Source organism: Rhea pennata, chromosome 7 (genome assembly GCF_028389875.1).
Source record: "Rhea pennata isolate bPtePen1 chromosome 7, bPtePen1.pri, whole genome shotgun sequence".
Taxonomy (NCBI): domain Eukaryota; kingdom Metazoa; phylum Chordata; class Aves; order Rheiformes; family Rheidae; genus Rhea; species Rhea pennata.
The window spans coordinates 28,672,814-28,693,237 of NC_084669.1; the positions used below are offsets into that span (position 1 = coordinate 28,672,814).

At 39.6% G+C, this 20,424-nt stretch overlaps 1 protein-coding gene across 1 annotated transcript in view; it reads left to right on the forward strand.

Moving 5' to 3' along the window:
- Positions 1-5,470: 5,470 nt before the first annotated feature.
- SH2D4B (SH2 domain containing 4B) overlaps positions 5,471-20,424 on the forward strand; it is a 69,007-nt gene continuing 54,053 nt past the window's right edge. The window contains exons 1-2 of the mRNA XM_062580310.1: positions 5,471-5,654; positions 20,084-20,243. Of these exons, the coding sequence (XP_062436294.1) occupies positions 5,471-5,654; positions 20,084-20,243 (344 nt within the window). The remainder of the gene's footprint in view (positions 5,655-20,083; positions 20,244-20,424) is intronic.

The window sequence follows — 20,424 nt, forward strand, 5'->3', positions numbered from 1 at the left end:
AGTTTACTTTCTGAATTTTGGACATCATGGGTTTTCCAAACTTTCTCAGAAACCAAGAGAGTTGGACAATTTCTTCATGATAATTCGGACTCTGTTTATTCATTAAGAGTATTTCAGAAAAGGTGAACTGTGATGAGAATGAGTTGGAGAGCTTAAAAATCCAGTCGTAGATTTACCTAGGATGCCACTGGGAACACTTCATATAGACAATGGGATCACTGAGATAGCCAAGAGAAGAGCAACCATTTTCTCCCTGTAAGAGGACTATGTTTTCACTGAGGATAAAAATTCATATTCTAATAGACTCTTTCTCTCCCTCAGACAGGATAGATTTAGAATTAGAAATTCTGTTCTCTGTTATACAAGAAAATCTCTAACCTCTCCTTATTCTTTTTTGACTTTAACTGCATTGAGTTTCTTTGAATATTTCACTGTCGGACATCTCCTATCAAAATCTGTTGTTACCTTAGGTCATTGTAGAGATCCTCCTTTACAGAAGATTCAGGGGTCTCGCTTTCCCTCAGTGAAGAGGGTGAATAGGAAACAAGGCCTAGATGCCTGTCTCACTAGTCATCTTGACACACTTATGTGTTTGAGACTGAAGTGTAGGTGTGAAAACAGTCTACTTATAAAGATCATTAAAGGTCAAATGTGAGGAGGGCATTATCATCTAAAATTTTGCCTCCCATGGGGAGACAAATGCAATGTGGAAAGTGCATGTTTTTAGACAATTATTCCTTTATGCTGGATAAAGAGTCACAGCTGGTCAGGAAGGCTCTTACATTTGATGTGCCAACTGAGAAAATTGGCTTCTCAAGAAGCTTCATCACAGAGGGCAGGAAAGGAAGTGAGAGGCTTAGAAATAAACTGCTGTGGCAAAAAGAACTGGGGGAAGAATTTTCCTGCAGTCCCTCCACCCATGATGGTGGTTATTTCGTGTAGTCCGGTTTTTCGTTCCTTGCAGTGTACAGTCTGAATCATTCTGCCAATATGAGCGAGGTCATTTGATTGTTTTCTGGTAATTTTTCGGAGTATTTTTTCGAAAAGAAGTGCAATTCTGAAGGATTTGTCAGATCCATCAGAGGTTTGAAATATTGGAATGGTGTTTGCTGACTACACTTCAGCTGAACTGAATCATCTGATACAGGTCAACATTTCAGAAGTGCATATCTCTGTCAGAATGAGAGAGTGGTGCTCAGTGAGTGCTGTTAATATCTGTTGCTCATTAATATTTTGAGTGAGGGTATGGGGAAGGTGGAGCTGCTGTCACATTCTTTCTAGTCCTGCAGGGTGCTCAGCAGAGACATGCTGGGTGTTGTCAGCATCTTAGGAAGCCAGCAGGCTAGCCCTAGTTACCCAAATGTTTCACTGGCCCAAAACAGTCGAAGTTCATACTGCTGGAAACACCATCCACTTTTGCTGATAAGTGGAATGTCAAATGGCTTTTCAAACATTCCTACTATTTACTAACATGACTGAGGGTTTTCTATACATTTGGGACAGCAGCTAGGTAATCTTCTCCTTCCTTTTATTTCATTCCCAAAATGTTATCAAATCAAATGTTATTTAGCAAGGGAAAGGAAAGGACTGGTGAAAACACTTCTTCTTCATATCAGTCCTCTTTGATTTTTCTACACTGTGAAGAAATACAGGCTTAGAGCAAACTTAGCTAGTGGGAAAAGCAAAGGGAAAAAGTTGATAGCAGCTCCCTCCATGGGGGAGTCCAAAGTCCCATTGTTCTGTGGCAGAATATCTTTATCCGGGAGAAGAAACCAATAGCAAATTTTATGATATGTCCTTCTACTTCTGTTGGATTTTGACTTACACCATAAAAATTATTTATCTTCCTTATTTCTCTTTTGCTGCTCCCCACCTTTCTATTTTCTGGTTAATATTTCTTGTTACAATCCAAAGCAGGAAGATTACAACAGAGAAAATTGATCAAAATCAAAATCATTCCTGTGATTAGATGATATCAATCTAATGTTTTATAACAAATGATTTTTTTCACAAATTCTGCTTTATCCTTTGGTTCCCTTTTTTATATATTTTACATGAATAATCTTCTAGCCATGAGTTATTTCTAAAATATTCATTTCATCCTTCTTGTTCCTGCTATTTTTGTTGTGTGATTGTTCACCAAACATTACCAGTAGTTGCCTGGAAAATTGTTTATGTACTGTTTTGTATTTAGGATCTCCTTCCTGAGCTATACTTCTGCAGCTAGGTGCAACTCAGAGATGGTTTTTGCCTCCTGTCATGCTTAAATGCACATAATCCTTGATGAAGAGTCTGTTCTTTGCACTGTGATAGCTTGTGATCAGGATTTGATTTCCTGTACTGTGAAGTCAAATAAAATAAGAAAGATGACAAATGGGTAGAACAGCAAAACTGCTTGCCCTGAAGCCTTTGCAAAAGCGAGTCTTTTTCAATTAGTGCCAAAATGTGAAGCCACAGTTCTAATATAATTGAATAAAAACAGAGAAGCAAAGGCCAAATCCCCCAGGCTCTCCCCTTTCTATACCTGACCAAGTAAAATAGAAGAAAGAGTAGTAAAGTCTTTCTTCCCCTGGGTGTTTCCTTGCCACACTTTTTTTTTTTTTTTTTTTTTTAAGTGTGTATGTGGGAGAAATTAAAGCATATATTTTATGAGACAAAACCTCTGCATAAAAGAGACCCTGAACTGCAGAGCATGCATGTGAACCTAGCTTTATAAAGCCCAAGTATGATGGGATCTGAAATTGTGTGTTGGCTGAATAGAAAGGAGTAGTAGGCATCATTGAAGTAGAATTTTGGGGGTTCATGCTTCCAGGTGCTAGAGACTTCTCCTGAATTTTAGTTTGGGTTAGAGATATTTTCTGCTTAAATTAAGGTGATAAGAGATGCAAAAAGCCATTGAGTTCCTTTTAAATGAATGTGTGGGTTTACATAAAACAGTAGACAGTTTAAGGCAGTAAGTATTAAGTGTATTGGCAGACCTGAACTCGTAATTCTGCTTTGCTTTGTGCTTGGTTGGTTTAGTTAATTTTTTTTTCCATATAGACAGGTAATGGAGATAATATTTCACTTATTTCAAAAGAATGGTATTGGAAGAGATGCATTAATAGGGTGCGTTTTTGAATATGAAATTATGGAGGTCATAGAAGAATTTAAGACAGATATATGTCCATAAAGCAGGTTTATTCTGTGGAGAGGTCCTATCGTGTAATTATAGGATGGTGTTGTAACAAGCATGCAAATGGTCTGTATGGAGCTGATGCTCAAAATATATATTTGGCAATTCCATTTTTTTTGCCTGACTTTAGATTTGAAGTAAACTCCTGCTAGCAAAGCCTGCAGCCTCTTATATTTTGGAGAGAGGGTTGGGTGGGCAGGGTGGGCAGGGTTTTTTAACTTTAACATTTATACCATTCAGTCACGCACAGGAGACTGATACTGCACTTTGTGGTGTAGGCTGCCATCACCTGACCTGGGGAATTAACTACATTAGCTTGCAGTGGAGGAAACCTGTTACCTACTGCCTAAATGTGGTTATTAGGTCAAGTGTTCAGATTTGTATGTTTGTGTGTTCTCACCCTCTTCTCTTTCCACCCTTCAGCTAGAGGAAGGAGAGCATACCGAGTCCTAGGAGGGGAGTCCGGGATTTGCGTGTGTCTGTGCATACGAGCTGGGGGGAGACCTGGGGTCAGAACTCTCTGTGGAGGAAGCTGCATGTTAACTGCCCTGATTTATTACACTCTGCAGTAAAAATACATTGTTTTAGATTATATGCCATTGCCCTAAATATTGTCATTTAAGGGACAGTTATGGGTACAACTTTTAATTCAGCTTCAGAACTTTTCATTTATGGTCTTAATGTTGGCATGCAGCAGGAAGAAACAGTATAGTACTAGTAATGCAATACTAGTCCATTAAGTAAACAGGCATCTCACCTGTCATATGCACATTGTTAAGGTACTGTTGCTGGTGAAGGATGAGAATGAGTATATTAGCAATAAATTGCAATACCTTATGTGAAAAATAATACAGGTGAATGATGGATGGACCATCTGTGTTCCCATTCTCCAACAGAAAATCTTGTGCTACTACAGATACCACAGATGAGATATCTTTTTCCTGTTTCTGAGAATTATTAGCTGCAAAGCGAAGAAAGAGGACAACTCTACTTTTTCATTCTGCTCCACTGTCCTCCTGTAATCTTGCTTTGAAGGGCCTGGAAGTGGCGCTCTGATCCCTCTAAAAACACTGTGCGTTTTCTCCATATACAATCAGCCTTACCTTTCAGTGCCAGAAATTAGTGTAGAAGAGGTAAGCTGTGTAAGCATCACACAGTGGGATGCAGCTCAGCTTGCGCATGTATTGTATGTTTTCTTAAAGCTCAGAGTGGCCACATCTCTCTCCTCCTCCGAAGATGGCCCCCTTCCCACAAAATGACACTGCTTCTTGAGCAGCTGGGCACATGCCGAGAGAAATCTGGCTCTGGAATCCAGCAGATATATTTTTTTTTCCCCACATAATTAAGTGGCTGTTGGCTCTGGTTGTGAAACAATACTATTTTACTGAGTTCAGTAAAACTCTATTAAGCAGTGAAAGGTCACAATTTGCTTGAAGAGCAACATTGTATCTTTCTCCAATCACAAAATGGAAAGTGAATTAACAGCAGGACTTATAGTCCACATGAACTGCTGAAAACACACTCTTGTTTAATTAATATTAATTTACTATTTATAAAGTGGTAATGAGATTCTTGTGGTTTTTGTTGCATCTGCTTTTAATTTTAAAGGCATTTTAATCAGTTTGCTGAATAACCATATTTGTAAGCACCAAGTAAGTATGACTTCTGATATGACCTACCCTGTTTAAACTAGTTAACAGATTAGATAAGGAAACTACTTTATCTCTCTTTCACTGCAAACTATTTTCTCCTCTCTTATCAGAAGAGATCAGTTCCCAAAGTGACATAGATATTGTTGGTATAGATGATACTTTTAACCATGACATCACTTCAAAACCCAGGACAGCACTTACACCCTTGGAAGTGCATTAGCGCTGAAGGGGAACCATTTCAGCTAAAAGTCTGAGACTTTCTTTGCGCTGAATTTTCTTCTACTTAGAGGAGCAAAGATGATGGGTTCTATCAAGAATTCTCTATTTTTACCTGCATGCAGTCAGGAAGAGTGAAGTGACTTATTTCTTTCTCTTGGCCTTTTCATTTTGTTTCTTATCCATCCCCTTTCCTCCCCCCTTCCTTTCACTTGACACCTGTCACTACCTTTGGTGGATGAGATAAGAGAAGAGGAGCAGACAATGCCCGTGAGAAGAGATACCGAGCAAGAAGAATCAAACCTCTACTGGGCAGGCAGGCGTGGGAGAGCTCCTTCGCAGGTTGCTTTGTGGAGTGCTGTAGGTGGGATTTTGTCGCTGTAGCAAGCATAGTTGGGAGTGGGTTTGTCTTTATTTTGGAGTCACCATGCTACAGCAAATTTTGCGCGATATGTACATTGACCCAGAGCTCCTGGCAGAGCTGAATGAAGAACAAAAGCAGATCTTGTTTTACAAAATGAGAGAAGAGCAGCTGAGGCGTTGGAAGGAAAGGGAGGAGAAAGCACGAATGGAGGAGACTATGCTGAGAAAGACAGCGAGGTGCAAACAAAGTAAGCTTTGTGATCTCCTTCTATACTTAACTCAGGAACTGGGGGAGATGGGCATGCGACTGGCTGTGATGCAACGTACATCTGGAAGAGGGAAGAATGGCAGCTGTCCCCACAGGCAAAAGAGTTTGAGACAGCAAAACATTATGTTCCTGCCTTTTGTCTCTCCAGAACCAGGCTGATTATTCCTCTGAGGGAATATTTAATATGGGAATAAGAGGAACAGGTTTTTCAAGGACTCTTTCAGGCAGGAGTTGCTGTTTCTGTTCTCTCAGTGGCAGCAGATGCACAAAGCCTTATTCTCCCCTCCACCCCTAAGACTTTTCTCTTCATCTGTCATCCCCACTTATGCACCTCAGGCAAAAAAAAAGAGTCTCACCTGTGCTGTTGAGGTTCCCTAAATTAGAACTGAATGTTTCCATGTGGCTGGAGCAGGAGATGAATATCAAGACAACTGGGTTTATTTCTTGCCTCTCTATGTGAGTGCTGCCTCTCTATGTGATCATGAAATCGAGTGTGTTGTGAAGGGCTGATTGTAAGACACGCATAAGAACAACCATACTAAATGTCCAGCTGTTGTAGTATGTATGCTCCAAAAGAGGATGTCTAGGGAATAGGATATGAGCAGGGTGAGCACAAAAATAAGCAAAAAGAGCTAGGTTTTTGGACAACGTATAATAAATGTAATCTGGAACTCCTTCTACGGGATGTTGTGGGTGATAAATGTTTGTGTGAGCTTAAACAAGCAAAATCATGCAAGAAAACATCAAAGAATTTCTCCAAATACTATTACTAAGCATCTGGTCTTGGGGGCCTAGTGGCTTTGACTAAACAGAAATATTTATTTCCTTGCTTACTGTCACCTCTTAGTGACTTCCGTGGGCTGAAGTTGTCAGGCTGATGCAGGATAGGAAACAGTTTTATCATGGCTATGTATGTACGTATGATTCCTCGTTCAACAAGGAAACATTGCAGATACATCAAACATTCCTTTCCCTGTGAAGTATCAAAGATCTTATCCTATCTTTAAATCCATCAAGCCTGAAAATTAAAAATGACTGACAAATTTGAGTAAATGATTTTGAGAAAGTGCCCTAACATCTGTGTGATTCTGAAGTCAGTATGTAAAGTGTTGCTCATATTAAGGCACAACCACAGTCAAAAGGGTTTTCTTGGAGCACCTCAGTAAAGATGGATTACTAGATTCAACTGAGGACTGCCAGGCTTCTCCAAATGTTTAGAGCCTGTGAGCCCCACAAAGTGCCAAGTATATCCCATTAGGTAATTAACAATTCAAGGACCATGATTAAACAAAGGTGTCTTTCAAAGCAAAAGCAGACTTCAAGACTCACTTGAAGCAAGAGTCTTTGTGAAATGACCCTATAGTAGGCTGCAAGGGTAGCCTGAAATAAAGGGGAAAGCTTCTAGTTAGCAGTAACAAGCTGAAACCGTTCACTCACAGATGGCAATGAAGAAGTAGAAAACTTGATTCTGTTTAATTTCTGTTTTCTTCATGGTATTGTTCTTATTGTGAATGGCCCTCTCTTAAGAGGGATAGTATCAATATTGCTTCTCTCATGCAAGGTGAAAACCTTGTTCATTTGGATTGATTTCAAGCTGAGAAAAAATTAAAAATGTAGTTCAGACCATGACAATATACCACATACCAAAACAATGTTACAGTGCTGAGATCTGTATTATGCTCATTCTTTGAGGAAGACAGATGCAGAAAAATCTAACTGCAAAAATATTTATATGACAATTTGTCACAGTGCTGACATCTAAATTTCCATATATAAATTATACATGAAACCTGTTCAGCTTCCCAGTACAGGAGACCATTTCCTGGGTAATTAATGTTCTGATTTATAAAAAAAAAATAAGAGAAAGAGAATAGCGGCAGGATAGCCTATAGGTTATATTTGCTCTGACACAAGTACTCCTACATACACGGAGAGTAAAAGTACACAATGGCCCATTTCCATTTTACATTTTTCCCTTTGTAAATTGCCAATTTGAGGTACCTTTTAGGACTGACTTTTACCCACTGTTTAAAAAACTTCCCACTTTCTTCAAAACTGTATTAAAGAATGGATCTTAAAGAATTTTTGTCTTAGAAGGAACTGTTGTAATTAAATTTGAAAGTTAGGCATTTGATTTCACTGAAAATATATTTTGACTTCCATGGTTTGACATGGGCCATTATTACAAAAGATAACTTCTATCTTTTAGGCATGCTAGTCATTAATTAGATATGTGACTGATTTTTGTTATGTACTTCTGTAATATAAGAGTAAATGGTTTCACCTTGGAGTTAGTTCCATGTTAAAAATATATATATATATAAAAATATAAGTAATGCAAGTCAACTGGAAATGATGGATATAATGCAGGAAAATGTGCAAAATTCTGTAGTCTGTATGATTCAAAAGGTCAGAGCAGATGATTGTAACAGCCCTTCCTTATCTTAAAATACGTTATTTTTTTTTCCTAAAAGGAATTTGCATCAAAATTTTTTGGAACTTGGTTGGAATCAATTACAATCTGTCTTTTCCACTGGTGCATAAAGCAAATTTCTAACTTTTCTCATACTGCTATATAGCATAGAATATGGTGTATTTTCCTTCCTATCCAAAATTATTGGCTCCCAGGAAATCTGGAATAATCAGAATTATATTTTCTTTATTCCTTCAAGACTGAGAGTTTGGGGCAGTTTCATCTGCAACATGTTGGTGTTTTAATTCTCTACTTTGTGACACAAGTTTTATTTTGGTATTATTTTGTTGAAGTCAAGAATTGCATTAACTTTATAGAAGTAGAGCAGTTACAAAGCAGAGAATTAAAGATTTGATGTTTTGTAGCCTGACATACAAGAGAAAATAGAAGTGAGGCTTTAACACCTTGTCCTAATGCTGTGCTGAGAGTCAGGATTAACCAAGCATAGATACCTGCCGGCCTCGTACATAATTTTTCCAGTTTACAGAAAAGTGTGTATAGTGTCTGTGATTGTGACATAACTGATTTTTAGTAATTTAATCTCAGCTAATGCTATAGGCTTATCTTTCATATCCTTCCAGTTTCCTTATATTTGGAATAGCTATTTAGACCCCATTGTTCAACCTTTGCCCCACAGCTTTGGGATGGGAGAAAGGGAGATGCCCTAGAACCAAAGGGATTGGTGATGATGGGCATTCCTGCTATTAAAAATACTCCAGGGAGTGCTTGGGCGCACTCTGGAGTCACATGCCCCAAACTGATACCGGCACAACTCTCCGTCGATTTGGGAGCGCACCTGGTACTGCTTGTGCAACGCAGTGGCAGAACGGAAGGGGCAGATTCTCAAGTGCTGCAGTGAGTATGAGTCCGGCTGTGATTTCCTGCAGCGACTTGAGGATGACGGCTCCAAACTCATGTAACTTCTTTTGGGAGTTTTCCATGAAATCAGTGCCCAAATGATTTACCTCAACAGAGATTCTGAATGAATGAAAACAACACAGCGTGTGAGGTGAGGGCAGTTACGGGTACTGGAAAGGCTTCTCGGCACTGCCGGTCAGAGCAAAGTCTGTGGGGGCTGGAGAAGCGCTCCGAGCTGGAGAGGCCGTGGCTACTGCGCACCATCGGACCGCCCCCTCCAGGGTCGCTGTGTGCCTCTCGCCAGGGTGAGGTACCTCCATGCCCTTGGGAAACCTTCTGATTTCAGCAAAGCAAGCCATGTCAAATGACTAACTGGCCGTGTGCAAGGATTAGACGTTTTGTCTCATAGAAACCACAAGTGCAGAGTTGCAGGGGAGAATGGCATTCATAGGTCAGACAGGAGGGGTGGCCTTGGTTGGGATTTAAAAATACGAGCAGGTTTAGGGAATGTCTCTGTGATGCTTTTTAAATTGCTTACCAGTAGTTTCTAACTTACAAAGACCTCAATCTACAGCGATTCTGTAGAAGTGCCACTGAATACAGATTGTTAATGTCCTATTAAGTACAATGACATTTGCTTTTTAGAAAATAAAAACAAGCTCAAAACATGAAATACAAAAATATAAGTGGATGAGAATGTTTAGCCAGCCAAATATTATAACAGTCTATGTAATTGGTTTTATTTTTCATAAAAAAAAAATTAGCTGCCTTCAGTAGCTGCTAAATTGGGCTTGCTTTTACATTTGGATTATTGAGTTTGTGTTTTGAGGAGAGGTCAAAATAGAAATTTGCATCAGGTTTAGCACCACTCAGTGCTTTAAAAAAAAAAAAAAAAAAGTTTCAGTTTGGGGCAAATGTTTCAAGATTATTCAACAATTTTAATTTCCTTCTCTTAACACAAATCACTGTCTAAAATGGAACAACATATGAACATTATTTCTTCAGAAAGAAAAGTTTCCTTTGGATAATGTTGAATAAGCTCCTCTGACATTTGTCAGTTGTTCCTATCCTACATTATTGGCTGAAAATGTTAGTAGTACTTGAGTGTAGTTTGTGTCCTCCCAAAACAGCAGTTTTTAGTGAATTTGTTCAAGGTTAAAAATTATTTCCTAGCTTTAAATCATAATTAGTGGCTTCTACTGAAATGAATAGAATTCTTAGAAGTTAGATTTCTGTCTCCAGTTCATTTACAAATGACTCCTGGGGCAGGTCTTACAGGGGCATATTTTCATTGTAATAAACCAGATTGCCTTTCCCTGCTGTGATAGAATCACTAAGGGAAGTCTCTAAAAGTCAAGATCCCTTTGGAATTTGCTCAGAGCTGACTGACAGGCAGCTTTGCAATTTGCAGCAAAACACATTTATTTGATTAGGCAGGAGCCCTTTAACCAGTATGGCTGAGCTGGAACTAAGTGAAGGACCTTGCCAGGTTGGATTTTGACTCTTGCACAGTATCCAGAACTTTCAAAACATCCAAAATGAGATTTCAAAAACTATTGAGCATCAGCTAGCTGAAGAACAGCGTTGTGGGGGGGAAGACGATGTTCATCCACTGCTACTTTCCCTGACATTTAGTCTTGGGGAACTGCAGCTCAAGAAGTTCAAACAGGAACTCTTTGTAACAGCTACAGAGTTATTGTCCTGTCCTTAACAAGTACAGCTGGGAGAAAATTAGATAGGTTTATCACAGCATGGCTAGCAAGTAATTTCTTCAAATGACATTTCATGTTAGAAAATCATTAGAGAATAGATAAAGCTACCTGAAGGCTAACAAATATCTCAACTATCACAAGTGGATAGTTGGAGGATACATCACCGTTACATGGGAAGGATAGTGTTTGTGTGTAAGGGTAGGTGGGTGTACCTACAGTGACAATGTTTTCATTTATTGTCTACATTTTTATTTATATTAAAGCCTCTCCTTTCCCTGGTAATGCTTACCCAAGGTTTTATCTCCTGCAGCGACATCTGCTCTTGCAGTTGCTCACTGTCTGTTTCTCTGTATTGCTGCAGATGGATCAAAACAGAAACACTGTACTTGAGTATTTCCAAAATTTCTGTCTGAACTTGGTCTTGAATTCTGTAGAGACCCATCTTTCGTTTCCAATTCAGATACATCTTAAAATGTAACGAAGAGAATATTGGGAAGTTTTTAGTAATTTTTATTGGGAGACTGAGTCAACTACTTTGAAGTCATTGGAAAGTTTCACAGCCTATATAGCAGCTTGTGATATTATGCAGTTTTGTTAGGACTATAAATACCTTGGGGCCAGAACTCAGCTGCTCAGAGTTCATGTTTCGTGCAGCTGTGTACTGAGGTATGTTTAAACAGTAGCTTCTAAACTGCCTTTTCGCTTCTCTGAACCTGGGGCTAGAAAGAGCCCCCCGACCGCCATATGACCTAAATATGTACCAGATGGAACAAATCCAGGAGGACTTCTCTGCCTTGCTAAGATTAACCACAAGTCTCTGTTTTTCAGTGTCATATGGTGCCCTGCAGCTGACTTCTGTGTTCTGCAGCAAAGCAAGAGTGGAATTTTGCTGGCTACCTGAGCCTTACTTCACCCGAGGTTTCTCACGTGGTCCACAGGGTTCCCGTTGTCTACGGCACTGGGAATGAGCCGCTTCCTGAGAGGCTCAGGGCTAATGGGGCCCCTCGAGTGAAGGGGGTGTCGGTGTTTCTTTGCTATATTTTGCTGCTGAGCCTGTCTAAACACAGCAGCGTTAGGTAGGCTTTCTCCTGCATGCCAACACTCTAGCTGGAAACCCTCTGGTAATGATACAAGGTTGTGATTATTTGCAAGTTCATGAATACTTGATATGGAAAGACAGCAGTACTACAGCTGAGGACAGAATGGGATTTGCTGAAGCTAATTTAATATTTCTTGGCCAATTTTGCCAGTTTTTCACATAAATGACCAAAACATTCAAAGACAGAGGCACTGGGTTTTGCTAGCAGGATTTGGAAGATATGGGAAAGCTCTTGCATGTTCAAGTAAGTAGTGGATTTAGCAAAGCTCTGAGGATGGTTCATTAATCTTCAATTTCCACTCCTGTGCTGTGGTGCTGGAATATCTCCTTGTAGTGGTATAGTTTTCCCTGCCTTGGTGGTCCTGTGTGCCAGATAAAAGAAGCAAGTGCAAACCTGCCTTTGGGAGTCTGGTTCAGAAAGGGATCTGTAGTTATCTGTGTCGTTCTGTGACAGCCCTCTTTTTGTTTTGTTTTGTTTCCATCTATCCCTGAAGTGGCCATGCAGGCTCGTTTTTGTCCTTTCTTCAACACAGGGAAGAAAGTGAATGCTTTATGATAGCTCTATGTGAGAAATCAAGCCTCGTATATAGCTTTTACTCTTTGTGAAAGACTATTGGAATAGGAATTGGATTGGAATCACCATAGTGATATGTTCTTGATTTTTTTTTTTTTTTGATAAAGGAAAAAAAGAATCAAATGGTACTGAGATGAATCAATTCACAACCTTGCACTTCGATCTGATAAATACCTGCAGTCTTTTACAGTGAAAGGGAAATTAAAGTGGACAGACAAGAGACTACCTCCAGACTGAGGTCACGGGTTTAGTACAGTGTCTTTAAGAATAAATTCTAGGTATCTCCCAGTTGAAAGTGGCAAAATTATGAAGTTGATGGTAATTACTGTTTACATTGGCCAGAGAGCCAAGAAAATATTTGGGGCATATTAGACAGAGACCAAATAAGTGCTACTTTATTTTTCTGTTTCTGTTTTTTCCTCTTATTTTGTTTGCACTCTGCAAATCTTGGAGAAGTATCATGTGATAATACAAACTTACCTTTGTGTGTGATGTACAGTCATCTTTGCCACATTTGTTAATTACTATAGTCTTATTTGAATAACTGTTTCCTCCATTAATGTTTTTTCTCTTGCAGTCACTCTTTTATTTGATCCTGCAGTGGTATATTGCAGCATAATTATTTCCATGGTAACAGACTGTAATTCCATAAGCATAAGATTGAGTTCATTATATGATCAGAAAGCAGCTGAAGAGCTATGAAGGCTGATTTTTTTCACCAATGCTGAGATCCCATAACACTTACCGATACATTAATGCAGCTGAACTTCTCCCTCTGCAAATGCTCCTTTAAATAAAAACACGCCTAACACAGTGTTGAAATTAGTTGGTGCATAAATGGAAGTTTTGGGGGATTGCCTGGGATGTTTAGAATTTTTCTCTATTGTGGTTTATTTGTTTTAAGGATTGAAGTTCGTGATTTTTGAAATATATTCGTGGAAGAGGTGGGTTCATGGTCCTCCGACTATTAACAAGGGCAGACCACAGATTTAATTATAGTGAATCTTCAGTTTATTATGGGATTTTGCTACTTTCCATAAGAATATTATCATCCCCTAATTATTCTTTATAAATTTTAATAGAGTTACAGAAGTTAAGGTGCATTCTGCTCTTTTAATGGTCTCAGAAATGTTCACAGGAATATTTCCTAGGTTTTGTTCTTTAGAAAGAAGTGAAATTGTGTATGTGTTTATAGTTTAACAAACGATATTAAATAAAATATATATACAAACTTGTACTGAGTAAGTCCAAGCAACTGAGAGCAACCTAAAGCTCACAACATCCTCATTTCCATCCTAATCAATGTCCTTCCAGTGCCTGTCCTGCAGCTAATGAAACTCTGTATGGAACCTCTTTATCCTTCAGACTATCAAAATCCAAGCTTCAACTTTAAAAAGACATAAGAATTGTCCATTTGAAAAGTCAAAGATAAAATCTCCAGGGCACATTGTGTTTAGACCAAGGTATACCAGGTATCAAAACTCCAAAAGAACAAAGAAGTCCCCCAGAACCTACGTTTTATCTCTGAATGACGAAGGATGATCAGCTTGTTGTCATGGTAGTGAATGCAGATACAGCCTATTTCACATGCAGAATAAATTTCAGGAGACTTCTAGTGCAGAGAGAAAAAAGAAAAGGAATATTTTCTAAAGAAAGGGTCAAAGGGTATTTGTAAGACTACAGAGCTTTCCAGCTAGAAAGGAAGGAAGGTCAACTGCTGTTGCAGAAATCTGTAGTCTCCAAGTGAAACAACCATGTTGGGAAGCCCAAACCTCGAAGAAACAAGATTATTCATGGAAATAGCAGACGACTTTAAGAAAGTTTAAGCAGACTGAATGCCATTACATGTTTCTGAGACTATAAATCAGTGATCTTTTAATGTTCTCAGTTAGCACTTGAAATAGCTTCTAATATTCCCTGTGATACAATGGCAGTGCAGGTTATCAGCGCTCACTCATGTTTTGGCTGGACTAAGCAGGCAGACTGTGGCTGTGTAACAGCACAGCTGGGAGACTTGACAACAAATCAGGCCTCTAATGGTGCTTGGAGTAGTTCCCTTGCAAACACTGAAGATGGATAACCAATGGGAATTGTCAGGGATGCACAAGCTGTTAGAGCAATGACAAATGAATCCGGAGGAAGGAAGCTGACTCCAGCAATATTACATTTGCTACTGTTACTGTTATTTTTAATCACTTTTAATTAGAAGCATATATGAAAATGAAGCCAGATAAAGCTCTCATAAAAAGAAAACGGGTTTTCCTCCTCTGTCGTGGTCAGCAGAGGTGCTGACAGGCCTGGATTTCTTTTGCATAATTCCATTCCATTGTATAATTTCCATTCCTAGTCAGAGTGTGGAAATTCAAGCTGATTTAAGTTGAGACCTGACTTAGCTTAGGCATTGAATACAGGCGGGATTCCCCCTTCCCATGCACTTTCAGATGGTCTTTCTCTTTTCTCTGAGGTGGCTGATGGGCACTCATACTTTCTGGCAGTGTTCAGCTGTGGCAGTAAGGGTATGATGTCTACGCCAGGGCTTTCCTTAGCGTAGCTCAAGGGCAGAGAGCAGCCTGTGGTACCCTGCAGCACAACTAATACTTGTACTCCAGGTCGGTGTGTGTTAATGTGTGTGGATGAGACTAGCAGAACTGCTGGTAGAGATTCATTCTTACAGGTGTAAGCCTTGATTTCACTATTGTGCTATAGAGCCTTGTTTTATGCTTTTGTATTACAGGTTTTATGATTTTGTATTACAGAATTGCCTATATAAATACAAGTAAGTAGAAAACATGATTTGATGTTGGTATTATTTTTGATTGCATGTGTGTCTGTTTGAATGTGTAATTTTGTGTTACTGTTACTTCAAGCTGTAGATGCCCCAAAATTTTTTCATTGTGATGCTTTGTGCTGTGAATGTTGGATACTTTTTGTATTTGTCTGGTACAAGGAGAAATTCCGGTTTACTGATCTCAAAGCAATATGGATGCGGTAGGATTTGGGGAAACTGTGAAAGATACTCATTCATAGAGAAGCTATAGGTGAAGAGAATTGAATCTGCCTTCTTGTGATGCTGCAGAGTTGTTTTAGATAAACAACTAGTAGAATATTACAGCTGAAGATTATTGGTCTGTAGAGATGGAAAAGATGCGGTAAATTTTTTGGTACATTTTCCTGCTAAAGGGGTTTGTTTCTAGAAGACGTTTATTTCAGCTCATCCACCCAGACTAATTTTGGTGTCCACTACTTCCTAATAGTAATTACTCGCATCCTGCCATGGTTTCTCTAGGAAAAGAAAAGTAGTTTTATAGTCAAGGCAGTAGACTGGAATTCAGAAAATTTTATTTCAGAAAGTTTTATTTTCTGACCCTGTTTTAGGATTTGTGAATAAGCTCAGAAGCTTGCTTCTGAAAAAGAAAAAAGAGATTCCCTTGCCTCTGTTTCACCTAGGTTTCAAGTTTGTTTAGTCAGGACCTGTCTCTTCCTTGAGATTTAATTGAATTTTTCTAATTCAAAGTTGTTTCATTTAGAAATCAAACTATAACAACATATCTGATTTTTTTCAGAAAAATGTAGTGCCTGAGGGACAACTTAAAACACAAACTATTAAAATTACCACTCACAGGCCATTTTTGTATGCTTGAAAAGCAGACAACATAAAGATATGAATAGAAAAATATTAAGCAAATGATTTCTCTGTACCTTCTGCTCAGTTCTTGCAATTGGTTCTGCAGTTTAAAAATACAAGTCCAATAATGTTAACCTAAAATTCAGCTTATTCATCAATGACCTGGATGAGGGGACAGAGTGCCTCCTCAGCAGGTTTGTGGATGATACCAAGCTGGGAGGAGTGGCTGATGCATCTGAGGGCTGTGCTGCCATTCAGAGAGACCTGGACAGGCTGGAGAGCTGGGCGGAGAGGAACCTCATGAGGTTCAACAAGGGCAAGCGCAGGGTCCTGCACCTAGGGACAAATAACCCTAAGCACCAGTACAGGCTGGGGGCTGACCTGCTGGAGAAGAGCACTGCAGAGAAGGACCTGCGAGTGCTGGTGGATGACAAGTTGTCCATGAGCCAGCAATGTGCCCTTGTGGCCAAGAAGGCCAATGGTCTCCTGGGGTGCACTGGGAATAGTGTTGCCAGCAGGTCGAGGGAGGTGATCCTGCCCCTCTACTCAGCCCTGGGGAGGCCTCAGCTCGAGTACTGAGTCCAGCTCTGGGCTCCCCAGGACAAGAGAGACATGGAGCTCCTGGAGAGAGTCCAGCATAGGGCTACGAAGATGATCAGAGGGCTGGAGCACCTGCCCTATGCGGAACGGCTGCGAGAGCTGGGCCTCGTTAGCCTGGGGAAGAGAAGACTGAGGGGGGATCTTATCAATGTGGATAAGTACCTGAAGGGAGGGTGTCAAGGGGACGGGGACAAACTCTTTTCAGTTGTCCCATGTGACGGGACAAGAGGCAATGGGCAGAAACTGAAACACAGGCAGTTCTGCCTGAGCGTGAGGGGGAATTTCTTCCCTGTGAGAGTGACAGAGCACTGGGACAGGTTGCCCAGAGAGGTTGTGGAGTCTCCTTCTCTGGAGATCTTCAAGGCCTGCCTGGATGCAGCCCTGTCTACCATGCTCTAGGTGACCCTGCTGAGCAGGGGGTTGGACTAGATGATCTCCAGAGGTCCCTGCCAACCTTACCGATTCTATGATTCTATGAAAAGACCTGACACTGACCACTGTGAACTTGATTTCTGCAGACTATAAGTAGTTTTTGTGGCAGGAATTCCATTTTCAGTGTCAGATTTTTTCCCTGAGTTGCTTATTTCCTTTTTTTGTCCACTTACCAATTTTTGGATATTATTCTTTGCTAAGAAACTGCTCAGTTTTTTGATCAGATTGTACAGTAAAGCCCTATCTCCAGCTTTATGGGGAGTGTTAATGGTATAGGTTAGGGGAAGTTTTGCATGGGAGTCTTGAAGTAAAATAGAAATGGTGGTTGGATGTGGAAAAGCATTTTGATTGTTCTAAAAAACCAAAATGAATAAAGGCATATGTGCTCAGGTTGTATTGGTGTAAAACTGGACATGTGGAGAGTCTGCATGTGTAATGATGAGGCTTCAAATTGATGGATTGCTTGACAATGCTATTATCTTTGAACTTCAATTATGGATATTTATGTAGTAGTGTACTATACATAGTGTACAGTAGCCAGTGGTGAACCAACAATGTACCATGCTGATATTTTCAAAAGATTTTATATATCTACTGTCTATAAGATTGGAAGAGAGATCCATTGTTTCTTCAAAAAAGAAGAGAACAATTTCTCCAGATATGTTGTCTAAAAATGAACTATTTGTTTACAAATAGTTCACAAATACAGGCTGGGTAGCAATACATAAGTTGGGTTTCTGAGAAATGTATTCATAACCCTTTGGTCCAGAAGACTCGGAAAAAAGAGTAAACAAAAAAACAAAGATAAAAGTTATATGCTCACTTGAAAAGGATGTTTTTCATTCTTGTTTGGCCTGGAGGCTCATAAATGAGCAGAAGTGGTGAAAGTGTCTCAGAACAATAGAACATATTGGTATCTTCCAATTATGATAAAAATAAATTAACATAAGGCACGTTGTTCGCAATTATGCCTTTAAATTAATTATTAATTCTTTAATTAATTAATTAAGAGAGTGATGAGGATATGCAGATACCTCCCAGGAATGAGCACTTAGCCCACCTTTAAAACAGTAGTAGACATTGCTCATGTGGGGACAGTCATCCTTGGGAAACAATCCTGTACTTCTCCAGAGACTTTACCATGAAGTGCAATGGGTGAAAACCTTGGCAGCACATAGCTCTATGGACAGTCTGTTCTTGGCAGACTGTCTTCAAGTGCCGTATTTGAGAAACATGGCATGAATGTTGTGGTAAGGCAGGAACATAGAAATGTACAGAAAAGAGCAATAAAATACATTCAGATATATATCCCAAGCCATAATGTGATAGGCTGTGAAAGTCAAAGTAAATGCTTTTGAGAGGTATTAAAGAAAAACATAATTAACTTAAACTTTCTTCCCTTTAAGTCAGTACCATTAGGTCAGCACTGAGAATTCTTATAAATCAAATTTTCAGATGTGAGATAGAATATTAGCTTTCACTGGGAAACCTGATATGTGTGTTGCCTTCAGTTCATATTGCCAACACTTGTGAGTGTGGGTTGGCGCTGGCCGTCCCTGCTGTCAGCAGCCCCACTTTGTTCCCTTCTGTCGTTTCCTCTTTTCAGCCTGGCATGTCCAAAACGCCTCATTGATTGTACTTCAGGAAACTTGATCTGGTTGAATGGATATTGTGCTATTCCAGAGCAACAGAGAGTTGAAGATGAGAGTAGCTGAGCTGATGGTAATAGAGGAAGATATAAAGAGGCTGGAAGCAAAGACTAGCCATTCAGATAGGAACAACTTGCTTTTGACTCTTAGAGGAACAGCCAGTTACCGAGAAAACTACCTAGGAGTCTCTCAATGTCTTCAGATGAGACATGACGCCTTTTAGGAAGATAAATTGTGGCCATTCACAATTTATTGGCCTCAATATTAGGATAAGAGGGTGAAATCCAATGGTTTGTGATATACAGGGAGTTAGATGACCTGTTGATCCTCTGTGGCCTGCGTGTGTTCTGTGGAGGATGAATTTATTTTATCTTGTCGAGTGTCTTCGTGGTGGAATCTCTTTTCGTGAAGAACAGTTTTAATAAATAAAAAGTAAAACATTAAAAATGAAAGCATAAGATGTATTTATACTGATTCCTCCTTATGATTCACTAAAATACATAAAAGTATCTGTGAGTTATACATAAAAACAGAAGAAAAAGACCAAATCACACAAAAGATTAAGTAGATAGTAGAAAGTAAATACATTTAAATGTATTCACATAGGATCTAATCTAGGTCCCTTTGTAGTCAGCAGGAATCCCTTAGTTGTGCCTTGGAAATGAAGGACTCGTATCTCACCATACATAGGCTATTTTGTAAAGAACACATAAGCTTTTGTGGTGTTTTTGAAATCACTCTGTCAACACAGTAACTGTAGAATTTTTTGCATGGCTTCTTTCATGAAAACTGAATCAGAAAGTTTATCCATATCATTGCCCACTTGGACAGAAAAGTTTCTGCAGTGTGAGTGGTTTGCTCTGAATACGTAGGCTGTCTGAAACCCCTTCTTCACAGAACAGGAGCAAGAAATTCCTGCATTACTTAGTGGTGGTTCACATAAAATCTCTCTATGCTTGACACTCTGCATTCCCTGTGTGCTGAAGCAGTGCTGGTCCTAAAACGTTGCTATCTCTTATCTTTCCATCTCTTTTCCCTCCTCGTTGCTGAATCAAGCAAGAAAATGCACTTACAACAATGAAAAGGGATTGCAATACCTGAACTCTAGCTAGTGTGTGTTGGAACTAGTAATTCCTTCCTATATTCTTGTGGGACAATGACTCTTTGAAGATTATGTGATGTGCAGCTTACAAACCTTTCTTCCATTGCTAGCATGGTGGATCGGTCAAATCTGAAGATTTCATTCTAGCTCTTCATCCTATTTTACTCTGAATTTTAAATTACAGGCATAATGCTTCTAATACTGCAAATTTCCAGCCAGCTCACCTGTACTTCTGTGAGAATTTGATCTTGTACCTAAGACCTGTGTTTTGGTGTTTGTTTGCAGGTAACGGCAAACATGTGCAGTGGCTACATGGGAAGGATGGTGAGGTCTGGGTCTGGGTTATGGGAGAAGCCCCAGGTGACAAGCCGTATGAACAGATATCTGAGGAGCTAATAGCTGAGCGAGCCAGGCAACAAGCGCAGAAGGAGGCAGAAGAACTATGGTGAGGATTTAAGAGTCTGAATTCAGGGTCCACTTAGCATAATGGGAGACATGACCTTGTAGAAAGGTGGCAGGTAATGGTGGGTAAACTGGTAAGTATATTTTGTGAACGTTTGCTTTCACTGGTTTTGGACGTTTTTCAGCACATGAAAAATTGGAAAGCCTCTATCACGAAAAAGAAA